The 22,603-nt window shown below is 48.8% G+C and overlaps 1 protein-coding gene across 10 annotated transcripts in view; it reads right to left on the bottom strand.

Annotated features, from left to right (window-relative positions):
* Positions 1-362: 362 nt before the first annotated feature.
* PTPRS (protein tyrosine phosphatase receptor type S) overlaps positions 363-22,603 on the bottom strand; it is a 162,778-nt gene continuing 140,537 nt past the window's right edge. For 7 of the 10 annotated variants that reach the window (XM_075776772.1, XM_075776768.1, XM_075776765.1 and 4 more), the window contains 13 exons: positions 20,465-20,512; positions 16,194-16,291; positions 13,351-13,474; positions 10,397-10,572; positions 9,700-9,819; positions 9,415-9,569; positions 7,187-7,472; positions 6,534-6,712; positions 5,489-5,615; positions 5,267-5,392; positions 4,087-4,241; positions 3,274-3,409; positions 363-2,725 (listed from right to left, as the gene is read on the bottom strand). In XM_075776772.1, coding sequence (XP_075632887.1) covers positions 2,657-2,725; positions 3,274-3,409; positions 4,087-4,241; positions 5,267-5,392; positions 5,489-5,615; positions 6,534-6,712; positions 7,187-7,472; positions 9,415-9,569; positions 9,700-9,819; positions 10,397-10,572; positions 13,351-13,474; positions 16,194-16,291; positions 20,465-20,512 — 1,799 coding nt within the window. In that variant the 3' untranslated portion in view covers positions 363-2,656. The remainder of the gene's footprint in view (positions 2,726-3,273; positions 3,410-4,086; positions 4,242-5,266; positions 5,393-5,488; positions 5,616-6,533; positions 6,713-7,186; positions 7,473-9,414; positions 9,570-9,699; positions 9,820-10,396; positions 10,573-13,350; positions 13,475-16,193; positions 16,292-20,464; positions 20,513-22,603) is intronic. The other 3 variants (XM_075776774.1, XM_075776771.1, XM_075776770.1) reach the window with 1 other exon arrangement.

A 22,603-nucleotide genomic window follows, 5' to 3' on the forward strand; every position in this document is an offset into this window, starting at 1 on the left:
TGGTCACCGAAGGTTTTAAACCTCAGGGTAAGCAGAACCCCTGCCACCACGGCTTCTCGGTTGAGCCACGGCCCTGCGTACGCTCACGCTGAAGTCCACACTGCTACAGCTAAACTAGCAGCAAGCATATCCTGTGGCCGAACGGTCTCCAACCGAGCTCGTTTCTTTGCCACCACATGTTGGGTTTGTAAAAAAAAAAAAAGGTGGCCTATTGTTAGAAGGAGCATAAGCACAGCAGAGGGAGAAGAACCTGCTACCTGGCCCTGGGCGCCAGCGATGACGCTTTTGCAGTCGCTGCGTTACACAGAGCAACTGCTGCGGCCGGTGCCCGCTCTCCCAACAAACAGGTTTGCAGTCAGGCCTTTCAGACAATCTTCCTTTAATACAAAGTCAATATATCTACATACACAGTGGTATGAAAACCACTTACTGTTTCAGTTTGAAATAACAGTGTGAAAGCAACAGCACTTTGCTCTCATACAAAGGAAAAAAAACCTCCCCCCTCCCCCCAACTTGTCCTGTAAGATTTTGCTGCAACATACTTAGAAATTTGGGCAACTTTCACACAAATAAGAAGTAAAATCTCAAAGAAGCCTTTTGTTCATTTTTTTTTTTTTTTTCAGTTAAAGACAGGAAATAGACTGTTGTGGGGTTTTCTGGGTAGCACTTGATGGCCATGATTAATCATTCTAGAAAAATAAAAAAAAGGTAAAGAAGTCACAGGCAAGCAGTGTTCAGGACAGTGCGTCTTTTCCTCTGTGCCCTTCTGCGAGAAAAACTCCTTGTCACAGAGACTTGCCAAGAGCATTATATCTACAACCCAGCGCACGTACAGACTTGGGCCGTTACCTCCATGCCACGTTTGATGTTAAAAACCCCGTGTGTGCGCTGACGTGTGCCACGGCTCCAAAATCGCCGTCTTTCGGTCTCCAGTCATCTTAAGACACTGGTATGGTTTAATCTCCCAGTTCAGCCCTGGCCCTGTTAAGAGCGGGCAGCATGGCCACAGCTGAAGGGGAGGGGGTTGGCACTGCCGCTGTCGGGGCCTGCCTGCCGCTCTCGCGCCCTTCCGGAGACACGTGATATGTCTGCGATTTAGAACAAAAGAACCCAAAAAAAAAAAAAATCCAGAAAGGACATTTTGTTCTTACATGAGCAAGTTAAACCTTTTAAATGGTAGAAAAGCAATATGTAGAAGTAGCAATTTGCACTGCATTTTTATATATCACAGCCATTACACGTAACATTTCTACAGTGAAAAAATAGACTGTCTTTGAACATAATATGAACAAATAAGCAAATTTTTTCTTTTAAATTCATTGACTGATATTCTTTGTCTTTTTTTAAAAAAAAAAAGGAAAAAATACACTATTTAAAAAAAAAAAGGTAATGTCACTTGTTACAGTTACATCGATACTTTAAAGAAAGCCACTCACAGTATATGCCATTGAATGCATCTTACTTGATCTTTCCCAGTTATTTATACAGCTAGGGCATGTTCGTAGCTGTGCCAACGGGCTTGGTGTGACGTGGTACCGGGACAGTCCTGAGATCTCTCTGCATCGCCCCCGGAGAGCCGCTGTGTTCAGAGGTGAGGGGTTGGCAGCAAGAAGCCGTTGGCTATTGGAAATAAATTTCTTAAGGGTGCTTCTCGGGCTCCTTGCGGAGAGATGCTCCCGGCCTTCTGCGGCAGGAACTGGTGGGGTGGCACAGCTGCTTGCAGCAGAAGTGGTGGGGTGTGTGGATGTGCAAAGAGAATGGGAAAGGGGCCGCCTTTACGGGGCGTCCCACCACCGCTCAACTTAATGCCTTTGTGGAGCTGGATGTGCTGAAAAGGGGGAAGGGAACCAGCAGTCAGCGAACCCAGCCCAGCGGAGCTGCCAGCTCTACCTGTCCCAGGGGTGTGCGAGGGGAGGGGGCCACACCACACAGCCAGGTCTGGGTCTTCTCTCTCTCTCTTTCTCTAGAATTTTAAATATCCTAAAAAATAAATTTTGGAATTAGAAGAAATGAGGAATGTTCCAAGTATTCAAAATGTGAGCTATAAAACCTCTCGCGTGGCAGGGGCATTCAGTGAATGCTGTTTGCAAGGTGCCTGTAAGCCCAGAATCATCCCAGTGTTGATACTGAGGTTAGTAAGACTCCAGCTAGAAGAACTCCTGACCCTAAGTTTGCCTAAGTGTTGAGATTTAGTTCCTTTTCTTATCTTTTACAGAACACCTTCAATTCTGCAAGTGACTTCCTTTAAAGACTGCCAACTATATTAGTAAATAAACTGAACTCTAATGATGTAACCGAAGTCGGTTTCCTTCCCTTCTCCAGCGGTAACGTTTCGCAAGGTGTGTTTTAGCTTTTGGATCTGTTTCATGATGTCCATACGTCCTCCACAGCGAACACCACTTGAGGTAACAAGAGCAGTTCACCACTTAAAGCAGTCCTTCAGCAAGCTCCTGAGCTGCCTCTTCACGGTCCAGGTTACAACATGGAGTTCCTGAAGGGGTGTTCCTTTCAGTCCTTCCCCCTGCTCCCCAATGCATTGTCCAGATGAAAAGATACTTCTTCTGATTCAGTTTTGTAAGTTCAAGCGCTCCTCCTGGGTCAAAAGAGGCCTTCCAGGACTTAAGTGGTTGGTAGAGTCTGCACAACGGATGGCTTTTTATGTTGCATAGTGATCAAAACTTCCCAGATACTCCAGAGCTGCCTGGTAACAGAACTGGTATTCATCCTGCGAAGAGAAAAGAGAACCAGCTTCAGAGGTTTGAAACAGCTCCTCAGGATCCCTGCCCGGCTTTCCAGCTAGCGTGCGCTGGGGCAGGAACCACACACAGATTCTTTTACTCTCAAAGAGCTGCGAACTGCTGGGAAAAGAAACCCCTTCCCTTTCCTGCCTGCGCATCTCATCGTGTCATCCCAGCACAAACCTCTGCAGCCAGCGTGGGCTGGGGTTAGGGGCAGGTGAGTCCCCCCTTACCTCAGAGGCAGCTAAGAATCAGGGCTGGCAGCCTGGGATGAAATCTTTAATGGACTTTATAATGAGAAATTTTATTTTTTATTAGTGAAGTAAAATCAGCAGGGCAACCTGGGCTTCCTTACTCTTCAGGTAAGGTTTTGCTAGCGGTTAGGAAGGCAAAAAGCCCGCTCCGTGCTCTGCTCAGCCAGGGCAGCCGAGGGACGGGGGGGGGCTGCAGCCGAGGGATGGGGGGGCTGCAGCTGTGATGCTTTGCTACTCAGCCCTCTGAACTGCCAGAGGACAGGCTCCCCGCTCCAGCTTACCTCTGTTTGCACCATAGCAGGTCGTTGTGTTCGCAGCATCTTTACTGTCTGGAAAATATCTACAACACCCTCATAACGCATTCTTTCCAGGACGATACTCAATGTGATAAACACTCCGGTCCTGCCCACGCCAGCACTGCAGGAATGGGAGGGAAAAAAAAAAAAGGAAACTGAATGTTACAATGTTCAAATACTTACCTAAATGCTGAGGTTATGGTGTGGATGAGCTGTGTATTACAAACATGTCAGAACTGAAGAGCTACTCCAGGAGGTAGGAAATAGTAAAACTGCTGGAGTGTGTGACCCAGACAAATGTCTGAGAAAGTGAAATAAAAAAAGTAATCAAAAGCTTTGCATTGTGGTAAACAGCATTCAGTGTGAAAATTATTACTAATATGTAACATTAGGCTTTTAAAATTAAATAATTTGAAGAATGCATTATTCTCTCCTGCCAGGGGTAGGGAGGCACAGTTCTTGCTAAACACAACCCAGCAGTGTTAGAGGTGCAGAATTGGTATAAAACCACTTCTAATTCTGCAGGTCAAATACTGATGAACACTGTGGTTCCCGTTTCCTTCAGAGTATCGGCATTTCATAGCTCTCCCCTAGATACAGAGAGTCAAAGGCTTTGTGGGCAGTGCAACAGTTTGGTTGGCGGAAGCAACAGTATTTGGCACCCCCACTCCAGCCTCCCCCAAGAAATCTGCCTGCAAGGATGGGGGGGGAAAGGAGGGCGATACCTGCAGGATTTTAATTCCTTCTGCTTTTTTGCACCCTTAGATGAATTAGGTGTTTCCATTCGCGCATGCCTACCTGCAGTGGACAGAGATGGGGCCATCCTGGCCAAACTGTTCCTTGGTCTTATGTACCTGTCCGATGAAATCGATAAAACCTTCTCCTGATTTTGGCACACCTTGTTCTGGCCAGTCAGTGAACTGGAACTGACGAACAGTTCGTGACTGACCGTCCTGGGGGAGAAAATAGTAATATTTAAAAAATCCTGTATTTGTGGTACTCAATACAAAAGGAAAAAAACACAAAACATTTTGGTGCTAGATCATTAAGGGGCACAAAAAGTTGAACCAACTTTGTGTTATAATCAAGCGAACATATATCTTTTTTTAGATGTATGTACAGGTAACGATGCAGCAGCTCATGTTGCAGTTGACATTTCTGGAGTCGGCTTGTCAGTACAGCTCCGTACTGCTGGCAGGTGTGCTGAAAGCTCTGACCACTGCACAGATGGAGTCTTCAGCAAAGGAACATTCAAGGTGAGGTTATGGCCTCTCTATCAATCTTGAGGAAGAGTTGCCATAGTGTCAGAATTAGAGCTGACAGGAAGATAAATCTTGTTCTACCAGGACTGATGAGGCATCCTTCTTCTCAACCTTGCAAATAGAATCATCGAGTTCTACAAAACTGGCAACCTCAAAAGCAGAGGACTCTACTTTGAGAGGGAGGGTTACACTGCTAAACAAATTTTAGCAGGTACTGAAATGTTCCTTCAGAGGAGAAATCAGACATTGAATCTGAGATTATTTGAGTGAGTATGCCTCTTCAAATATAAGTAAAAAGCCTGAGGAGAAGCGTACGTTTTCTGTAGGGTGCAGAGTGTCCTTTGCAAGTCTGGGGTTTTTTATTAGCTGTTTGGAAAGATGCTATTTTCTGCTTTCATCTCAAATAAGCTGCACATAAAACCAAAAGCTTGGTCCATCTCTAAACACAGTGACTCACTCCTGTGATTAGTGAGCAGAGGTTAGAAAACTACTTTCAATTTATACGAAGATAATATTCAAGTACAATCTGTCTGTGCTTGTGTGTTCTAAGCTCTCCTCCACTGATGATAATCCCAGACCTTCACAGAGAAAGTCTTTACACCTCACTCTTTCTTACAGGAGCCAAAACACACCAAAGAGCTCCCTTGTTTTCTGTACACCATCCTCCCTCCAAGAAGCCCCTGACAAACAGACATTGCACGTTGTGCAGCACTTACCCTGGCATCGGTGACCTTGAATTCTCGCAGGATGTACTGAGGCATGTTGTACTCAGCCATGGGATCTACTACAAAGTACTGGTACCGGGCAGAGCGCTCCGCTGGCCAGTACTGATGGCACTTTTCCTGCCGGGGCGGGGAAAGAAAGGTTTCTGTCGGCTCTTGTGCCACAGGCTCGCCCCCCCGCCCCCCCACCCATGCTTGTCCTTAGCACACACTTACCCGACCCATCTCGCGAAGCTTGGTCAACATCACGACAATGGTGGAGTTGTTCTCCCATAGCATCCTCCAGAAATCTTCAGTGGTCTCTGCCAGTGGCCCTTGAGTAGCAATGTACGCCTTCTGTTGTCTGAAACAGAGCCCAAACGCAACAGGCGGGTCAGGGGGGTGTGTGTGGAGAATTGCTTGGGCAGAAGTTTGGGGAATGCATCCAAAGCTGGCAAGTAGGAAAACAAATGGAAGTGCTGGGGAAGAACTAGAATGGTGCAAGGTCTAAAGGTGTCTGTGGTGCTAATGGTAAAAAAAAATAAAGGCAGGAAATGGTGAAGCTTTCTTGAACTACCTCAGGGGTAAATCCAGATTACTCTGTATGGAACAAGGTGTAACATGCTGCACGCTAGATTCTTGGACGCAGAATCCCTGTTTTCTGGGCCTGAGTAGCACCAAGCATTCAACTGCCAGGTGTGGAGATGCCCTGACCACAGTGCCGCAGCCAGGGCCAGGATTGCTGCGTGCACCTGGAGGTGAGGAACCGTGCACTGGGGGTACGGGGGGGGATTGCTTCATTCCCTCAGCTTCAGCTGGCTGGGCTCTGAGCACTCCAGTGGAGGGCTGCAGCTCCTAGGGCTGGAGCATGACTTGTATTGCCCATCGGAACCCGTCAGAATTCCAACATCCCCAAATCACAGAAGTAATAAAAAGGCTAATCTGTTTTTAGAAGCCTCCCAACAGCAAAATCCACCCCTCACTGACACTCTATGTTTAGGACCTGCAGCTGGAGAAAGGTTTGGTTTGCTTTAGGGGATAAGTAATTTTAAGACCAGAGAGAATAAGAAGGCTGTACTTGAGTCTCTGTGTGAGTTGCTGGCCATCAGCAAGAGGAAATTTCCCTCTAGCGTGGCATCACTACATGGGGTACAGCTAGGTGAGGGGACAGAACAACAGACCACCCGTGCCAAGACATAGTCCATCCCCTAATACTTCTGCATCCTCGGACTCGTACACAGAAAACTCCCTGACGGTGGCGGGGCAGGAAGGTGCCGTATACCTGTAGCCATCAATAAAGCTGGCATTGATGTAGTCTGACCCCTCCACTCCTCTGATGGGCTGAAGGCAGACCCGCGTGGTCTCGTAGGGCATGATGTTGACAAGGCGATTCTTGAATTTGTTGCATGGGAGGTTGGCGCTGATGAACCTGGAGGTGTGGGCTTTGGAGTTGGCGAGTCGCTGAAGGCAAAAGCAGAATCACAACCATTTGTTCAGGGTTTGTTTTTTTTTTTTTTTTGGCTTGAGACCTATGCCAGCCCACTTAACTTGCCCTCCATGTTCCACCACATGTTGTTCTGCCTTCTGTGCCCTCCTTTAGTTTTTTTGGGGTGGAGAAAGAGCCTGAGAGCTTTCCCCCAGCAAAATTTTCAAAGAAAAAAAAAAAAAAAAGCTTAAAAACCCAATCTAAAGAGTGACTAAATTCAATCTGGATTTGAAATGACCAGACAAGCCTCCTGCAGCAGCAGTTAGTTCTGTCCCCTGGGAACTGTGGTAGCATAAGTCAGAAAAGTAATTACTTCTCTAACATGGAACCACCAAGTTCCCATCAGCCGTATAATGGCTCCCTGCCTGCTACGCGAGACTGCCAGCAGAAGGATGCTCCCGTGAGCCTTCCGCAGTGACTACTGTCCCCATGCAAGCATCTACCATTACCTTGAACTCCAGCTCCATGCCTGTCACGTGCTCCCCGACTTCAATCTGTGCCAGCTTCTGGATGTACGTGTAGAGATTCCTAGCTGGAACCTCTGTGTTGCCGCAAGCAACAGCCTCAAGCAAGGCATCGTGTATAAAGCTGTACTGGTCTTCTGTCTGTACCATGTAGTTGCGCTGTGACCTCATGAGGGTGACATGCCCATAAATGTCCACTGTCTTCTCATGTTTTATCCTCTCTAGCATGGCGTCGATCACAATGAAGCAGCCGGTCCGTCCAACACCCGCACTGGAAAGGAAAGGAGAAAAAAAAAATAAAAAAAAATGAAGCGATGGACTATTCTGCCACCGAAGAAAGAGATTACAAAAGGCAACTCACGCGTGAGGATCCTTCCACTGCCACCAGCAGCAGTAAACACAGGGTAGAAACAGATGCACAAGGCAGAGAGTGAACACCAAAAGCACTCGGTGACTGGGACAGAACCAAGGCCTTGTGAACACAACTATGATGGACTGAGGGAAAGGAAATCTTGGCAAACCAGCCAAATGGGTGGGTCCAGCTGTTTGTTTCATGCATTTTGTTGTGTTAAAGGAACTTGCCTAATGGAACTGCTGAGCGCTACTACCCACTACCTCTGTGTGTTGCCCTGGATTGTGTTGGAGGAACAGTGCTACAGCATGCAGAGGCCAGTGGTGACAATAAAGTCACTGGCGGTCTAGCGTGCTGCACCAAGGCCAGTAAAGTCTGTACTGGAACCCAAAAATCTGTTTGAGCCCCACCTGGGCCAGTGCTGCCACAATGGCAGGGAGAGATGGAAAGGTCCCTTCACCTTCTGTGCTGGTCTGTACACGAAAGTACGCAGAAACAGACCCAAAGAGTTTGCAAGATGCAGAGGTTTGTTTCGAGTCTCAGCTCAGTTTAGCAAAAACTTTCACAACCAAGTTTGCTCTTATGTCACCCGAGGACAGGACAGAAGATGAAAAGCTGCCTCTGGTGACGTGCCTATTGCCCCTCCATACTGATCTGCCCCTGTCTCCCGCCTCTTCATCTGTGACATCCCCAGGACAGGAGCTCTCCTGGCAGACACACAATTATGACAATTCTAGGTAGGGGGCTCTGGGCCTGAACTAAAGGCTAGCATGATCTAAGGGCTTAAAAAGCATGTTTAATCACTCAGATCTTTCAGCAACTGAGAAACTAGTGATGTTGTAATGAGTAACATGCGTCACCTCTTTTCCTAAATGTTTTTGCGCATCAAGGTAACATCAAACTTGTGTGTAATGGCATTTGTGAATCAGCAGGGCTCTGTGGGTCTATGCATTTGCTGCTGCTAATAAAGGGTTTCCTTTTACTGTGCAGTCCCTTTTTTCATAAAGCCCCCTTGATCTCTGTTAATTAGAGTGCCTAACACCTGAACCAAGCAGGTGACTGGAGCTTTGGCACGAATTTAGCAGCTGATCTGGGAGCTGGTTCCTGCACGTTGTGAGCTGACAGCTCTCTTTATTCATTTTCTGAGAGGTGCACGCTAATTGCCATCTGCAAGGTTAGCGATAAGTTGCCCACTTACAAAGACTGTTTAAATGGCATCATCTAGGAGAGGCAGGATTAGCTTCCCCCCAGCCTGTAAAATTCAGATGTCTTTCCTCAGTGCTGAGTAACCAGCAGGCTCCTCCACACCCTCCTGAGGAACACAGGGATTTATCTAAGTCGAGGCTGCAAGCATTCCTCGTTGGGTTGTAAATTAAATTAGGGACCGCTACCTGCCCATAGGGGCCTTCAGTTTGTCATTATCAGAATGGCTGCAGCACTCCAAAACCCCCCCTCTTTCCGTCACTGTCAGCTCTCCCTTTGACAGCTGAGGCAGCTCCGCCTCCCAAACACCCAATGCAGCAACACTAAGCAGCTTCCTAGGTCGCACTCGATCCTTTCCCGCTGTGACAAGAAACAACCCCTACGCAGAACCAGACACCAGTACAGCCCACGGTGCTTCCCATGGCTCACGAGGTCTGAGTGATTTGGTGCAAGCTAAACCACTCCTCATCTCAGGAAATGCTGTGCTCCATGAAAGCCCCAAGTATCCTCCTCTGATGCTGGCTGGGAATCCACTTCGCAGGACAGCTCTTGCCCGCTGGGTACTTGCTAGGAGACCATACAGGTCTCCTAGGTGCAAATCAACAAGCTACTAAACTTATCTTGCCTCATGCAAGAGTTTGGCAAAGGAAATCAGTACCTGCAGTGCACCACGATGGGCCCAGCGTCAGGGGGGTTGCAGGTTTTCACCCGTCTCAGAAAAGCCAGGAAGGGGGTGGGGTACTCTGGTACCCCGTGGTCAGGCCACGCTGTGAACTGGAACTGGCGGACTTCCCGCTTCTCACTAGAACCGTTCTGCAAAGACAAAAGAACACCAAGAGTAACGCGTGGTACCAGCACACCACCATACCCTGCCTGCGCTGTGCACGGAGACCGTGCCGCAGCCCATCTCCAGGGGAAAAAGCAGGAGTGGGAGAAAGCTTACCTTATGAAGGGAGAACGTTCGAACGCAGAATGTGGCCAATTCAATGGTATCGAGTAACGTCACTTGAATCATTCCATAGGTGTCTGTACCTCGGCCCGGCCAGTACTGGTCACACTTTATCTGGAAGACAGGAGGCATTGCTCACCGCTGGAACAAACCCTGCGCTGCAGGGGAAGCTCGTTCCAGAACTGCCCTGACATTCCAGGTAAAGCTGGCCAAGTTGCAAAGGGGAGGGAAGGTGCAAGAGATGTCTTTTCCAAGCACCATGATAGGGACAGACCAGGCTTGAAAAGCTCCTACTGACTAAGCGCAGGCTTTGATGCACCACATCAATCACATAGACAATAGACTGGAATGATCCTGAAGATTAGAGTGAATGTACTGGGGTTTGTTAAACGAGAACTGAATGGGAAACTTGCCACACGATTAACTCCAAGACAGACCTACAAAGCATTCAATGGGATCCAGTGTCCTCTTCTCTTGGAGTTGCAAAGGAGGCTGCAGCTTTCCAGGGTGAATGGTTTGGGTTTTTTTAAAAGCAATGAATCACTGAACTTTCAGGGTGCTGGCAAGGCAGGCAGAAATCCCCCACTGACACAAGTGTGGGCTGCAGATCAAAGGGATTTGCTGTTCCCCAACCCTACCCTCCAATCCCCCAGGATTATGACTAACTAGTCATCCCTCTCATGCATCTCACCCGTGATTTCTCCTCCAGCTTAGTCATCATAACAATAGTAGCTGAACGCTGCTCCCACACCATCCTCCAGAAGTCCCCAAAGGTCTCGGGCAGAGGCCCCTGCGTGGCAATGTAGGCATTCTGCTTCCGGTAGCCATCGATGTAGTTGGCGTTGATGTAATCGCTGCCCACAATTCCTGTATTAAATCAGCAAAAGCAAGTTGGTGGATTCTGCAGGACTTTATAGAGTTGGAAGCATGAAGAGATCTTTGCAGGAATGCTGTCAGAGACAATTCCCCTGCAAAAACACCAGAGCCTTCATGGTTTGCTCAGTTAGAATCACAGCTGGGAGTAACAGGCTCTTTGCGAGTTCCTCCCAGCTAAAGCTGCTGCCTAAAGGTCTGCACTGCAGGGAGACAATTTCTTGCAAAAGATACTAAAGACACTGAATACCAAAGTCTTGAAGCCGTGGCCGTCTTACTACTGTTGCCAATAGGAGCAAAAGTCCTGCCCCAGGGCTCTTGCTTCACTGCTCTCAAACAGGACAAAGACAAGTCCTTGTCCCAGACACACCTGGTCGATGCACTGCGCAGTCCGCAGTCTAATCCCAGGCAGCGAGCTACAGCTAGACAAAGTAAGGAGTAAAACCAGGCTTCATACAGCCAGTAAAGGCTTTGAAATTACAGGCTTTGACTTGCTTTAAATTGTCCGCTGTCATTTTTAGGAGTGGGTTTGTTTTTTCTCTCCCCTATTTGCATGAGTTACAGGCTATTGAGTTACAGCTGCTCGCCTGCGTCCTTGCTTGAGGGGTTTGATGTGAGTGGCAGGAGGTACTGCCAGAGTGAAGAGGGTGATTGGGACATGGCAGGAGAAAACTGCTCTGAAGTTAAAATGGACACTGGCAAGCACTGACGTTCAGGTTCAGCTTTAGAGAGCCTCCGAGACTGGCACGGAGGATCTGCACTGTTTGGCGATCTGGCCCATTCCTAATTACAGCAGAGCGGCTGGCAAGGTTGGCAGGTTTCTGCTAACCTATGATTAACTCAGTACAGAACGCTTAACTCGTGTCTCGAGGGGGAGCCAAGGGTGGGGAGCAGTACCAATATGAAATTGGGTTGCTAGTCCTCATCCTGCTGTAGCAATAGACATTGCTGCTTCTGTTGGCGAGGTGCAATCCATGCTGAATTGCCTGCCAGTCCTCAAGGGTACTCGGTAATTTCAGCTGCTGGTAGAAATGGCTTTTGATTAAATTTCTGGAGGGTTCCCAGCCCCCATTCCTTCCCAATCTGAAATTTCAGGAGGGAAGGCGGTTGTGCAGCAGCAGCAGGAACGTGATCAAGGCTGAGCTTCCGGAATTAATGTCCTCTCCAGCCCCCTTGGGTCCACTCTGTAATTTAAAATGGTGGCCATGAGCTCCTGCAATGTTTTGCTGTGTGACAGGCCCAGTTACGGAGAAGTCACAGAATTAAAGCCACTACTTCTTCCTGACCAAGCAGACGGTGACAATCTGCAACCTTGACAAGTCCAGATTTAAAACAAAGAGAAAGCAACAACTAATTCCTCCGAGTCCTTTCATCTTTCAGCCCTCAGCATAAAATACAGCCTGGTAGGAAGGAACACGCCAGCCAAGACATATCAGAACCTCTCAGATGCTTGAAAATTAAACCTTCGCCCATCATACTTGCACCATTGGTCCCTCACGATGCCACCTGGGCAGAGATAGGACTGCTGCCTGCATCCAGCCCCGTGCTTCTGCTTTCCCGAGAGCCGAGACCAGCCCCAAGTGTCCTTCATTTCTACACTTGTGCTCTTCTCTTCTCCCTTGAATGACAAGGCAATTTTTTAAAGACTTTGCTTTCCTTGGGTCATACAATATTAATCTCAGAAGAAAAACAAGCCAGGACAGAGTCATCTTCACAATGAGAAATGTTTAAAATCCTCTAATGGCAGACAAGAGCAATCCAGATTTGTGCAGCTTTTTGGCAAATCACCGTGATCTGTTGTTACCCAGGAACAGCTCTTCCACTTCCCCGTGTCCCTCAGAGTCATCTCGGCAGAGGGAGATTATTCCAGCAGTTCCCTTGTCATGAAGCTTCTGAATTAACCTTTACATTCCCCAGGGGCTTATTAGGACATCTCACACCCTCTCTGCTCAGATGATCAGCTCTTGGCAATGGAAGACCGGCCTTAAATGCTTTATCCGTACAGCACAGCCACACACAACCTGAGACAACGAAACTCGAGTATTACCTCAGCAGCAGCAACCAAAGCAGGTGCCCTGTTAAACTCCATCTTCTCTCCACCAAAAGCCCCTCTTATCCTAGCGTGCACCAGAGCAACTCTGTCAAGAGCCACGAGTTGTGAAGTTTAATGTAAATTTTCTGATTGCGCCACCACTCACAGAAGCAGCTCAGGAAACAATTTATGACCTACCAGGCTTACACTAACCCCTTATTATTCTTAGCCTTTTAGGGGCCAGGACTGCAGCAGGAGCTGCATATCAAGTGATCTTTACATCTGCACAACTCAGCAGCCGCATCTTTGCTATGTTGCTGACATTCACATTTGTACAATTAGCCCTGTGCTTACTTCTCAGTCATCCGCCGTACAGATACACTGCACATCCACTGCCACCCACTGCCCTGTTCCTGCTCTCTCTAAAGCGCTATGTAGTCTGAATTCTTCCCGTTAGTCAGAAACATATCGGGCAGGGATCTCCAAGCAAAGGGAAGACAGTTTCTTGATAAACCAGCCCTCGAAATGAGAGATTGCAGCTCCAGGGAATATGTCAGTCACCAGAATTTAACAAATGCCTGGTTCACAGAGGTATCTCCTGCTTGCTAAACTCCCAGGGAGACGCTAAGAGAAGAATATAAATAGAGGGTAACAGGGGAGGGAGAAGAGCATGTGCAATACATGTCCCTGCAGCAACTTCAGCCCAGCGCTAACACGTAGGAGCGGAGATGCTACAGTACCTTCAATTGGCAGCAGGATGACGCGTGAGTGGTCGTAGGCAATCACGTTCGCGTAACGGTTTTTGGGCTTGTTCACTTCGAGGTTGGAGTGCTCCCAGGTGAACTGCTGGCCAGGGTCAATGGACTGGAGGAATCAGGAAAGAAAACAGAGGAGTCAGAGAGAAAAGCAGCGACTCAAGCTTCAAATACCTTGTTCTGCATGGGACAGATCCTGGCTCTGAAGATCTAGCTGAAGAACGCAGCATTCATCATTTGCTTCCCTCAAGAACCTGTTTTTGCTGTAGAAAAGCCCCAGCCGCACAGGGTGCTGACGTCCCATCTCCCTTGGCCCCAAACGCACCCGGAGCGGTACCGGAGATAATTCCCCCTCTGGCATCATACAGTGCAACCCGGTGGCAAAAGCATCAGGCTGCAATACAGAGGTCTTGGATCGTACTTCTGCCGAGGCTGCACTGGAGTAGTTACAGCCCTGCGTTACCGACGCTGATAAACGGCCGGCAATTGGGAGGGAACAACAGGAACAATCACATCAGGATGTATTTATGAAATGATGAAGAGGCTAAATCTGTGCGTGGTTAAACTAAATGATTAAGAGCCCATAAATATACCAGTGTCTTGGTGAAGAAGATATTTAAGCTAGGGAAGAAGGATATTTAAGCTAGGACAAGTTTTATAACCACGTGTGCAAGCGGGATATGAAACATCAGGGAAAACTCTTGCTGTCGTGGCAGCAGGGACTGGGCTGCTCCATATGGAGCAGCGGCAGCATTACTTGGGATCACAAAGACTCTGTGCCGAAGGTCTCCCAGGTGCAAAGAGGGGTACTAGCACCATGGGAGTCTGGCAGGGGCACATCTCCAGGGTAAGGACCCTGGCCCCAAGACACTGAACCAACATGGCTTTTTCCTAGAAGGGATGGAGGAGTAAACAATGAAATGCACTGGAGAGAAAAATCCTCTCTGCCTGTCCTGGTGATTTATGCCAGGTTTGGTGATTGTTTTTTGTTTGTTTTTTTTTTCCTAAAGTCCAGCTGTCCCAGATATGGAAATTAGGTTAATTACATTTACCTCTAAATCCTCAGCCAGAGAATTAAATAAAACAAGGGCTTAATTCCTTCATCATTTTGCAGAGCCCTAGGGGTTTGCCTCAATTGGAGGCTTGGCAGGAGCGTGCCGAGTTGTGTTTCCCGCTGTTTGCTCTCCCTCTCCCTGCCTGCTTCTCCTGGCCGGTGGGGACAACGTCCCGCACGTGCCTGCCTGGATTCATCCCTTTGAGCTCGCAGGGGTCAGCCCTGGCCAGGCACCCGTTCCTGCTGCCCTCCCCTGCCTGCGCCGACCCCAGCGCTCCCCGGGCACAACTCAGCTCCAGCGGTCGTGGCAATGCCAGTACAAAACCACCCGACACAAATGTCCTCTTGCACTCTCGCTGCGGAGCATTTCTAACTAATGGGTATTTATACTGTTGTAATGTGTCTGTTTGCTCTCTATCCCTCTAATCTCGCCTCACATTCATTTCATTAGCGATGTTTGTTTAGCTCTGGCTCTCCCACTAGAGGAGGTTGTGCTGGAACGAAGCCAGGGCACTTGGGATACTGCATTATGCAAATCAGCCTTTGAAACCTGGATAGAGCATATTTAACAGGCTGCTGCTCCCCCCGCACCCCAATGTGGGGTGAAAGACCCCCCCAGCAGAGCAAATGCGCCTTCTCCAACACGCAAACCCTGCTCCGCAGGTGCGGAGCTGAGAGCACAGAGCCGCTTCGCACACGCCGATGTTTGCAAGTCAGACCAGGGAGAAAGCATACCAGACCCAGTCCTTTGTTCAGTAAACATCCCCTCACACTCTGCCTGCAACCAGAACTAGGCAGTCTAGACTAGTTCTTAGTCTAAAAATATTGGAGCATTTTAGGTCTTTGAATGACAACAAAAAAAATTTAGTCGTATGTTCAATCTGCAGTGAAAGCAACCCGCAGACCAATGGCCCCGGCAGCACCGGGCATTCGCACTGGGATTTCATCAGTGCTGATGCAGCCACAATACCGTGAGCGGACAGGAACAGGTTTGCGCGAGCGTGTAGCCCTTCCCCGTCTGTCGACAAGGATGCCATGCTACGTGGCGGCAGTGGTAACGCGGGGGCTACCCGTGCCCTCCCCCCTCAGTCTGCCTTGGGACTGGCTCGATCCGTCAGCCCCGGCAAGGTGGGCATTTTACAGTCTGGGATAGACATTTGAAATGCAAGTCCAGCAGCCACAGCTCTGCCCAGCTGCTCGCCTGCAGGAGCCCATCTGAGTAACTAAACATTAGCAGGAAGGAGGAAAAAAAGAGCACAAAAACCCCAGACAAGACCAGAAAGACACAAATCATCCTGATTTCTCAGCTTTAGTTCTGTGGCTGCTGATCATGTCAGCTGTGGAGGACTTACTGCTCATCCCACCCAACTTCAGCTACCTAAAACTGGGTATCACATTCCTTGGCTCGGTCCCCTCTCTGTTCAGCAGCAATACACAGGCACCCCCAAGGACAAGTCCCCGTTCCCATCTCATCTTTCTGGCAGTCATCTTCCAGAAATGCAGCCCCCTTGGTGAAGGGAGCTCGGACCTGTCCAAGATGCCCACTCTTCGGACAGGAACAGCTCGTGAACCACATCTCTTTCTTTTCCACGATCTGGAATTGAACCTTGCAAAGCACTGAGCAAGTGCTTAACTTTAAATACATAAATAGCTTTTTTATTTTAACTAACCAGATCCTTAAAATGAAGCTATGTTTATTCAGATGAGGGCCTGTCTGAATTTCCTAATTCCCTGGCTCTGCAAACCCATGCACAGCACTCACTCTTGCTCATACCTCATACTCTTGGGACAATTTCAGGTTATCATTAGCTTTGAGATGTTCTGTGTGTTCAGCCAGCTCGGAAACAGGGATTGGTGGGTGGCTGAGCATACCTAAAAGACAAGACAGCAGGAAAAGAATCTCATTTAATAACAACTAAAATTCACAACCATTGCACATTTTATAAGAAAGAAGAAACACAAAAAGAAAAAAATTTACAATGTAAGATCTGCAATGAAAGTAGGGAGGTTAGAAGAGAAGAATTCAGGGCTCGAAATTGTGTCCTTGGAAGTAAAAAATAAAAATCAAGGAAATTAAAAAAAACAGTAAAATGAGAGTGTTCCCGTGATGGCCCCATTTTCAATGTGTAAATCAGAGCAAAACAAAAAGGAAAATCTGAAGAGCAGATGCATGTTAGCGATTCCAATAGTGGACTTAAAATGAGCAAACGCTGCCAGAGGAACCTACGCAGCAAATGTTACAGCACCCGCAATGATCATAAACAAACTCCAACACAAAAGAAGGGAAGGGGCAGGGATCCAGCCAACCATGGTGGTGTGGGGCAGGGGAAGGGAATGCAGATGGGGGGAAGCAGGGGAGGCTTTTCAGGAATTGTCCTTTGCACAACACTGGCTCTGTAAGCTTCTTGGTGAGCTCGTGGACGCAGCAGTCTAACCTTCACTGTTCCAAGAGTGCAACCAGGGATGGAAATGTCAAGCACCAGCTCCTCTTCCCACTCATGGCCGGCAGGTGATGTTCCTTCTACAGCACAGCCTGGAGATGGCTGGTGCTGCTCTGTCCTCGCCCTCCCTTTTCCACCTGCAGGGCAGGCTGTACCGACCCCATTGCAGTCTCTGCTGGGGATGTCATTACCTTCTGCGATGGAGAGGCAAAAGATCCTCTTGCCCCTTCTCAGTCTGGGGAACGGGAAACAATTTGCTGGGGAGACGGATGCCTCGTGACCCTGGTTCACCTGCTACCCTCGCAGTTCTCACCAACGCTTAGTTGTGTTGTATTCTGGTTGTATTGAGGTAGGCAAAACTGCCAGGGAACAGACTCAATCTTCTTTGAGATGTACTGGTCATGGGAGGCCACACTGCATCAGACTGGTCAGACTGAAGGCACATCTCAGCCACAAACGGGGCCAAGCGGTGAGGGCAGACCCGGTTTTCAGTCTGAAGTGTGATTTGCACATCCTGCTCCGAGAGGGGCAGCTGGAGCTCTGGAAGGAGCAGGGATCCTTCCTGTCCTATCATCTCAAATAGCTACACTACAAATCGAGGTGGAAAAGCGCTCCATGCTTTGCTCATCTGCATTGGATCATGTTTTTCCACAGGCTTCCCATGCTGTCTGCCAGCCGATCCTGCTATGAACGACAGCGGACAGGCAAGGACAGCAGCATGCCGAGAAGCCCTGGGCAGTGTCCCCAGTGAGAAGGACAGGAGTGGAGAAGAGATGGAAGCCAGGGAGAATTTCGAGCCCCGTGGGTGTTGGTGTGTGACAAAGCAGCGGCGGTGGCAGGAGCATGGTCAGATACTCTGAAAACTCAGCACAGAGATGGCAAAGCAAGCATGACATCCTCAGTTTTACAGTGACTTTAGAGAGATGCTGCCTCCCCCAGGCCTGGGGACAGGACGAGTCTGCCAGGAGCGGGGATTCGAGCCACCACTCCAACAGGTTTCTCCTAAGCTAACTAGACATCTATTTTTCAGCCCAAGGAAGTCTGGCTGGGAATAGAAGGGGCCAGGGAATAGACCACAAAAGCCCACAAAACCAACCCCGAAGTATTCCGGAGGCTGCGCTGGCTCCATTCTACTCTGCTGAGGATCAGGGCAAAAAGTTTCTCCCGGCTCATGGAGGAGAAGCTTCTAGGTAATCTTTTGCTGCCCTGTAGCCCATTGCACCTACAGAAGGATTTTTCCTCCTTTGCTTCCCACCGTGGGCTGGAAGGTGGCTGCTGTCCACCCCAGTACCGCAGCACCGCATGCAGACTGGGGGCATTCGGAGGAACCGGTCCTCTCTCCCATGTGGGACGGGAAGGCCACACTGGCTGAGATGCCTAAGATCAGAGACCTAACCAGGTTAATAATACAAACATTCTTCTCAATGTCTGTCCTTCTGCCTCGGAAAGTAAAGGCTGAACATACCTTGAGCTGCAGCGTAAGAGCAAAGCTGAGCCCTACCCAAAACAATTTCTGGCAACTCAGTAAACCATCTCCAGATCTCTATGGGTCAACCCCTCGTTGACTTCTTCCCACCTGGGCTGGGAGACAGCCCGGCAGCTCTTGGCCCAACTGCCTGTGCTGCAAAAACCTACCGATGATTTGCTGAAGTGTGCTTAGAAACACAGCGCCGTAAATGAAATCCCAAATGATGAACACGTAGGTTAAAAGGAAAAAACCACACAATCAGAAAACCTAGTAGTAACGAGCAAGAAAAAAAAACCCAAAACCCCAAACCCAGATTCTCTTTAGCTTAGAAGTCATGGAGCAGTGTGTGTCATTCCCTCTGAGCAAGTGGGCTGCACAGGAAGGGCCCACTGTGCCAGCCTGGAACAAGAAGTTACGTTCCCCTTGATGGCATCTCACAAATTTCCTTCATAAAAGCTCCAGGAAAGATCCTCAGTGTGACCGGCTCCTGAAAAGCAGCTCTGTCTCTTTGCTGGGGAACATCCTGCCCTCGCCTCCACGCCGCTGTAACCAGACAGTGGCTGCGAGCACACGGGAACTTGCCTTGTTTTGCTGCTGTTAAAGACAGAAATCTCCTTGTCGGATCGATTTCTAGGGCTCTTTATAATAAAAGAAGAGTGGAAACCTCTGCAGCGATAAACACTTTCCTGGTCAAAATGCCAAGTGCATCGGGGTTCCCATTAAGATCCAGGAGGAGTTTGATATTAAACGAGCCAGGAGCGGTACTTCCCAGTGGTAGCAGCCAACACTGCTGCGTCAGCTGCAGCAGCTTCTCTTTTGTCTGTTTTAATTCAATAACTCTTTTTTTAGCCATGAAGGGAAGTGGCTCGCAGGTTCCTTTGCTCAGCGGACTGCCAGCTACCTGTGGGACTGCCACCCAGGGAGACCAGGGTGGCAGAAGGAGCGTGGCCAGGGATCAGCATGGCTTGAAAAGACACACAAACCCCCTCTGTTACAAAAAGGGGGTTGAGGGGAGCTGGCAGGGGGACTGGGGCGTATTGACAGGAGTATTCAATACCAAAGAGACCAATATTTGGATTAAACTATTCAGAAAAATGTCCTAGCCCTCACATCTCTGAGCACAAGTGGCATCTGTGATTCTTCACATTTGTCAGCTCAAACCTCACAACTACTTCCCTGCCCAGCATCAAAAAAAAAAAAAAAAAAAAAGAAAAAATCAAACCTAAAAACCACCCAGCAAAGCTGGGATCTTGGCTTCTAATGGGGATGAAGTCTTTGAGAGCCAGTCTCATCTAACATTTCAATCACTTGAATCTCTCTAATCTTATCACAAAAGACTTGATTCTCTGTGCACCAGCCAACTCGCCAGAAACGTCACCCTAACATCTGTTTCACGGGCCAGAGCCCATTTATCCTTGCAAAATCACCGCGGCTGGATGGCACTCTGCATGAAACCCAGCGGGCATGGAGGACCATGGAGAGGCCTCTGGTCTTTGTGCTCCTGGAACAAGTTGATGCCAAGGAACAGACACCTGCCACAGATGGGAGATGGCCCTTTTCCTGGTCCGACATGAAAAGGTGCCCGCGCAGCTCTCTCCAAAGAGCGAGGGATCGTCAGCTGCAGCTCCACTTTCCTCCTTCCCCACGTTACGAAGCAACGAACACAAAAAACACAGGCACGCACACATACAACGCTCACACACCGGTGCACAAAAGATCGCTTTTTGCCTCTGAATAAGTACAAGGGACATTCAGCCAAGCTTTACAAATGAAACATCTTCGACAACAGGGAGAAAAAGAAGCCTTGAAACCCAGGTCTTTCTCCTGAGAGCGCAAAAGAGACGCAGAAGGACAGACAGTGTCCCACACTGCTACCAGGGGCTCTATTCTGCTGCTACTACCCCTGTCTTGCAAAAGGCCTGTTATTTCATACTGTAAAACTGGAAGCGCAGTTCAGACAAACAGATGGCACAGAAAAGGGATGAGATGGGCAAACACCGCAGGAATACAGAGAATTCGGAAAAAAAAAAAAAACAACAGGAACGAAACAGAATTGAAAAGGAAAGCGACAGAGGAGAAAAAATAATAATGGGGGGGAAATGAAACCAACAGGAACAAAAACACACAGGAACTAACTTTCAAAGTCAAACTCAGGGTCACTGAGAGGGCTGCTCAGACCAGAATCTGCAGAAAACAGTAAAAAAAAAATAAATAAAATATACACTTTTTTAAAAATTTCATGCTAATAAAAAAACAAAAACCAACATAAATCTAAAGAGGAAAAGAAAGTTATTTTTTTGTGCTGATAAGGCTAGGACAGGATATCTGCGATGTGCTATGCTTTCCCCTGTGTGAGCAGCAGAGATGCTCACGCACACTCCCATTCCCACGTTCCCCCTCTGTTTCGCTGCTGGGGACAGGATAGAGACTCCCTGCTTGCTGGACCCTGGGTCATCTGGCTGGAGAAGAGCCCACAGGCCCTCCTCTAAACCACCATATACTTAATTCAAATGGCTTTAATTCGGACAGCACCTATGGAGTCTTCCCCTGCAAACTGCACCACAATCTCTCCATCATCACCAACACGCTTCAAGCTCTGATTTTCCATCCATTTCCATTTTCACTCAACTGTTTGCAAAATTCTGTGGGAGGCAGGTGACCAACTCTCCCAAATCCTTTAAAACCTTTGACTGCTTTACAAACTATATAACAGTATAAACTAGCTAGATAAACTTACAAAGAAAAGGTGTCAGCATCTTTCTAAAGCTAGACCAGACAAAGCCAGGTAGCCTTTGAGATCTGCAGACCTTTGCCTAGCAGAGCCTTAACGGCAGGTTTGCAAGTCTTAGGTACCTTTTACAAGCCTCTTAGACCAAGAATTCAGGGGTACGACCAAACCAGCACGGTCAATGCAAGACAGACTCCCTCATCTCTCGATCACATTAACTGAAGCTCAGAAGTGCCCTTAGCAGACTCTGCTATCCTTTGGGGACAGGGAGAAATACCCAGTAAGGGAAAACACAGGAAACACTACTCCCAGCTGCTGCTTAGCACCCAGGCTAAGCTGGATGGCCTCAACCTTTTATCTGTATCTCTGCACAGGTTTCACATGGGGAGTGCCACTCTTTCTCTTGGGTCTCACACCACCACCTGTAGCACCAGACGCCAACCTGAACACTCGCAAAGGGAGCTCCTGTCTGCACCCGGTATCTAACACTGGGCCAGACAAATGCAAACTGTGGCTGAGCTGCAGCTGGGGACACTCAAAAGATCTCAAACACCTTCAGACTCTCCTGCAAGAGCACCACTAGGAGCTGGTTTAGGGACCTAACTGCTGCTGAACTGCTCTGCATTCAGTCCCTGCATGCCGGATTGAACTCACTTCCATCCCTCAGCTGAGACTCAAATCGTTCCTAAGCTTGGGCTGGTACCAACCGGTTGTTCCTAACTCTTTTTGATATGAAACCCTCAGCTCAGCGCTGTCTTTGTGCTTCCCCAAAGATCCCTGCCCTCTGGGTACCTACTGACTTGCCAACCTTGCCCTAAGAAAACTCAAGACAACGCTAAGGACAGGACTGGGATGGGAAGGGGAAACAGGAGCTGCAGAAACATTACTAACAAGCACAAAACAGCAAAAAAATACAAACAAACTCAAAACAGCCAGCCCCCAAAAAGCACAATCAATTCCCTTCCAAATCCTTAAGCACCGGGAACTCAGAGGCAGAGGTGTGTACCAGTGCGCAGGTACTGTTCAGCATCGCCAAGTGTCTGTGTGCGTGAGGACATGCCCGTGCCAGGCCGTGTCAGTGGTGGCTTGCAGAGGTGCCATGCAGGCAGCTTAGACATGCATGCACATGGGGACACACGTGTACAGAAAGGAGGGTGCATCGAGCCTCTCTGCCTGGGAGTTGAGTGCAGTTACACACTAGCTCAGCAGCTGTTCGCAGTGATGGCGTCTGCGCTAAGCGAGGAGACGCCGCCTCATCTGTGCGAAGCAACCAGCTGCCCTTCTCTCTCTGCACGACCCACGGGGCAGGCCTGGCTCCTCACGTGAGTGTTTTGGCACGTATGCAGAAAGCGCCAGTTACGGATGTGGCTGGAGCAGCCCGCCACGCTTCATCTCCACCGCCCCTGGGGATCTCCCAGTGCGAGGCACGACGCTGCGAGGCAGCATTGGTGGTCTGGCAAGCTTGGCACGGCCACGGCACTTGCAGCTGCGTACTTAGCCCAGAACGCACCAGTTTAGCTGGGTATCCAGGAAAGCCCTTCTTCCTG

Source organism: Balearica regulorum, chromosome 26 (genome assembly GCF_011004875.1).
Source record: "Balearica regulorum gibbericeps isolate bBalReg1 chromosome 26, bBalReg1.pri, whole genome shotgun sequence".
Lineage (NCBI taxonomy): Eukaryota > Metazoa > Chordata > Aves > Gruiformes > Gruidae > Balearica > Balearica regulorum.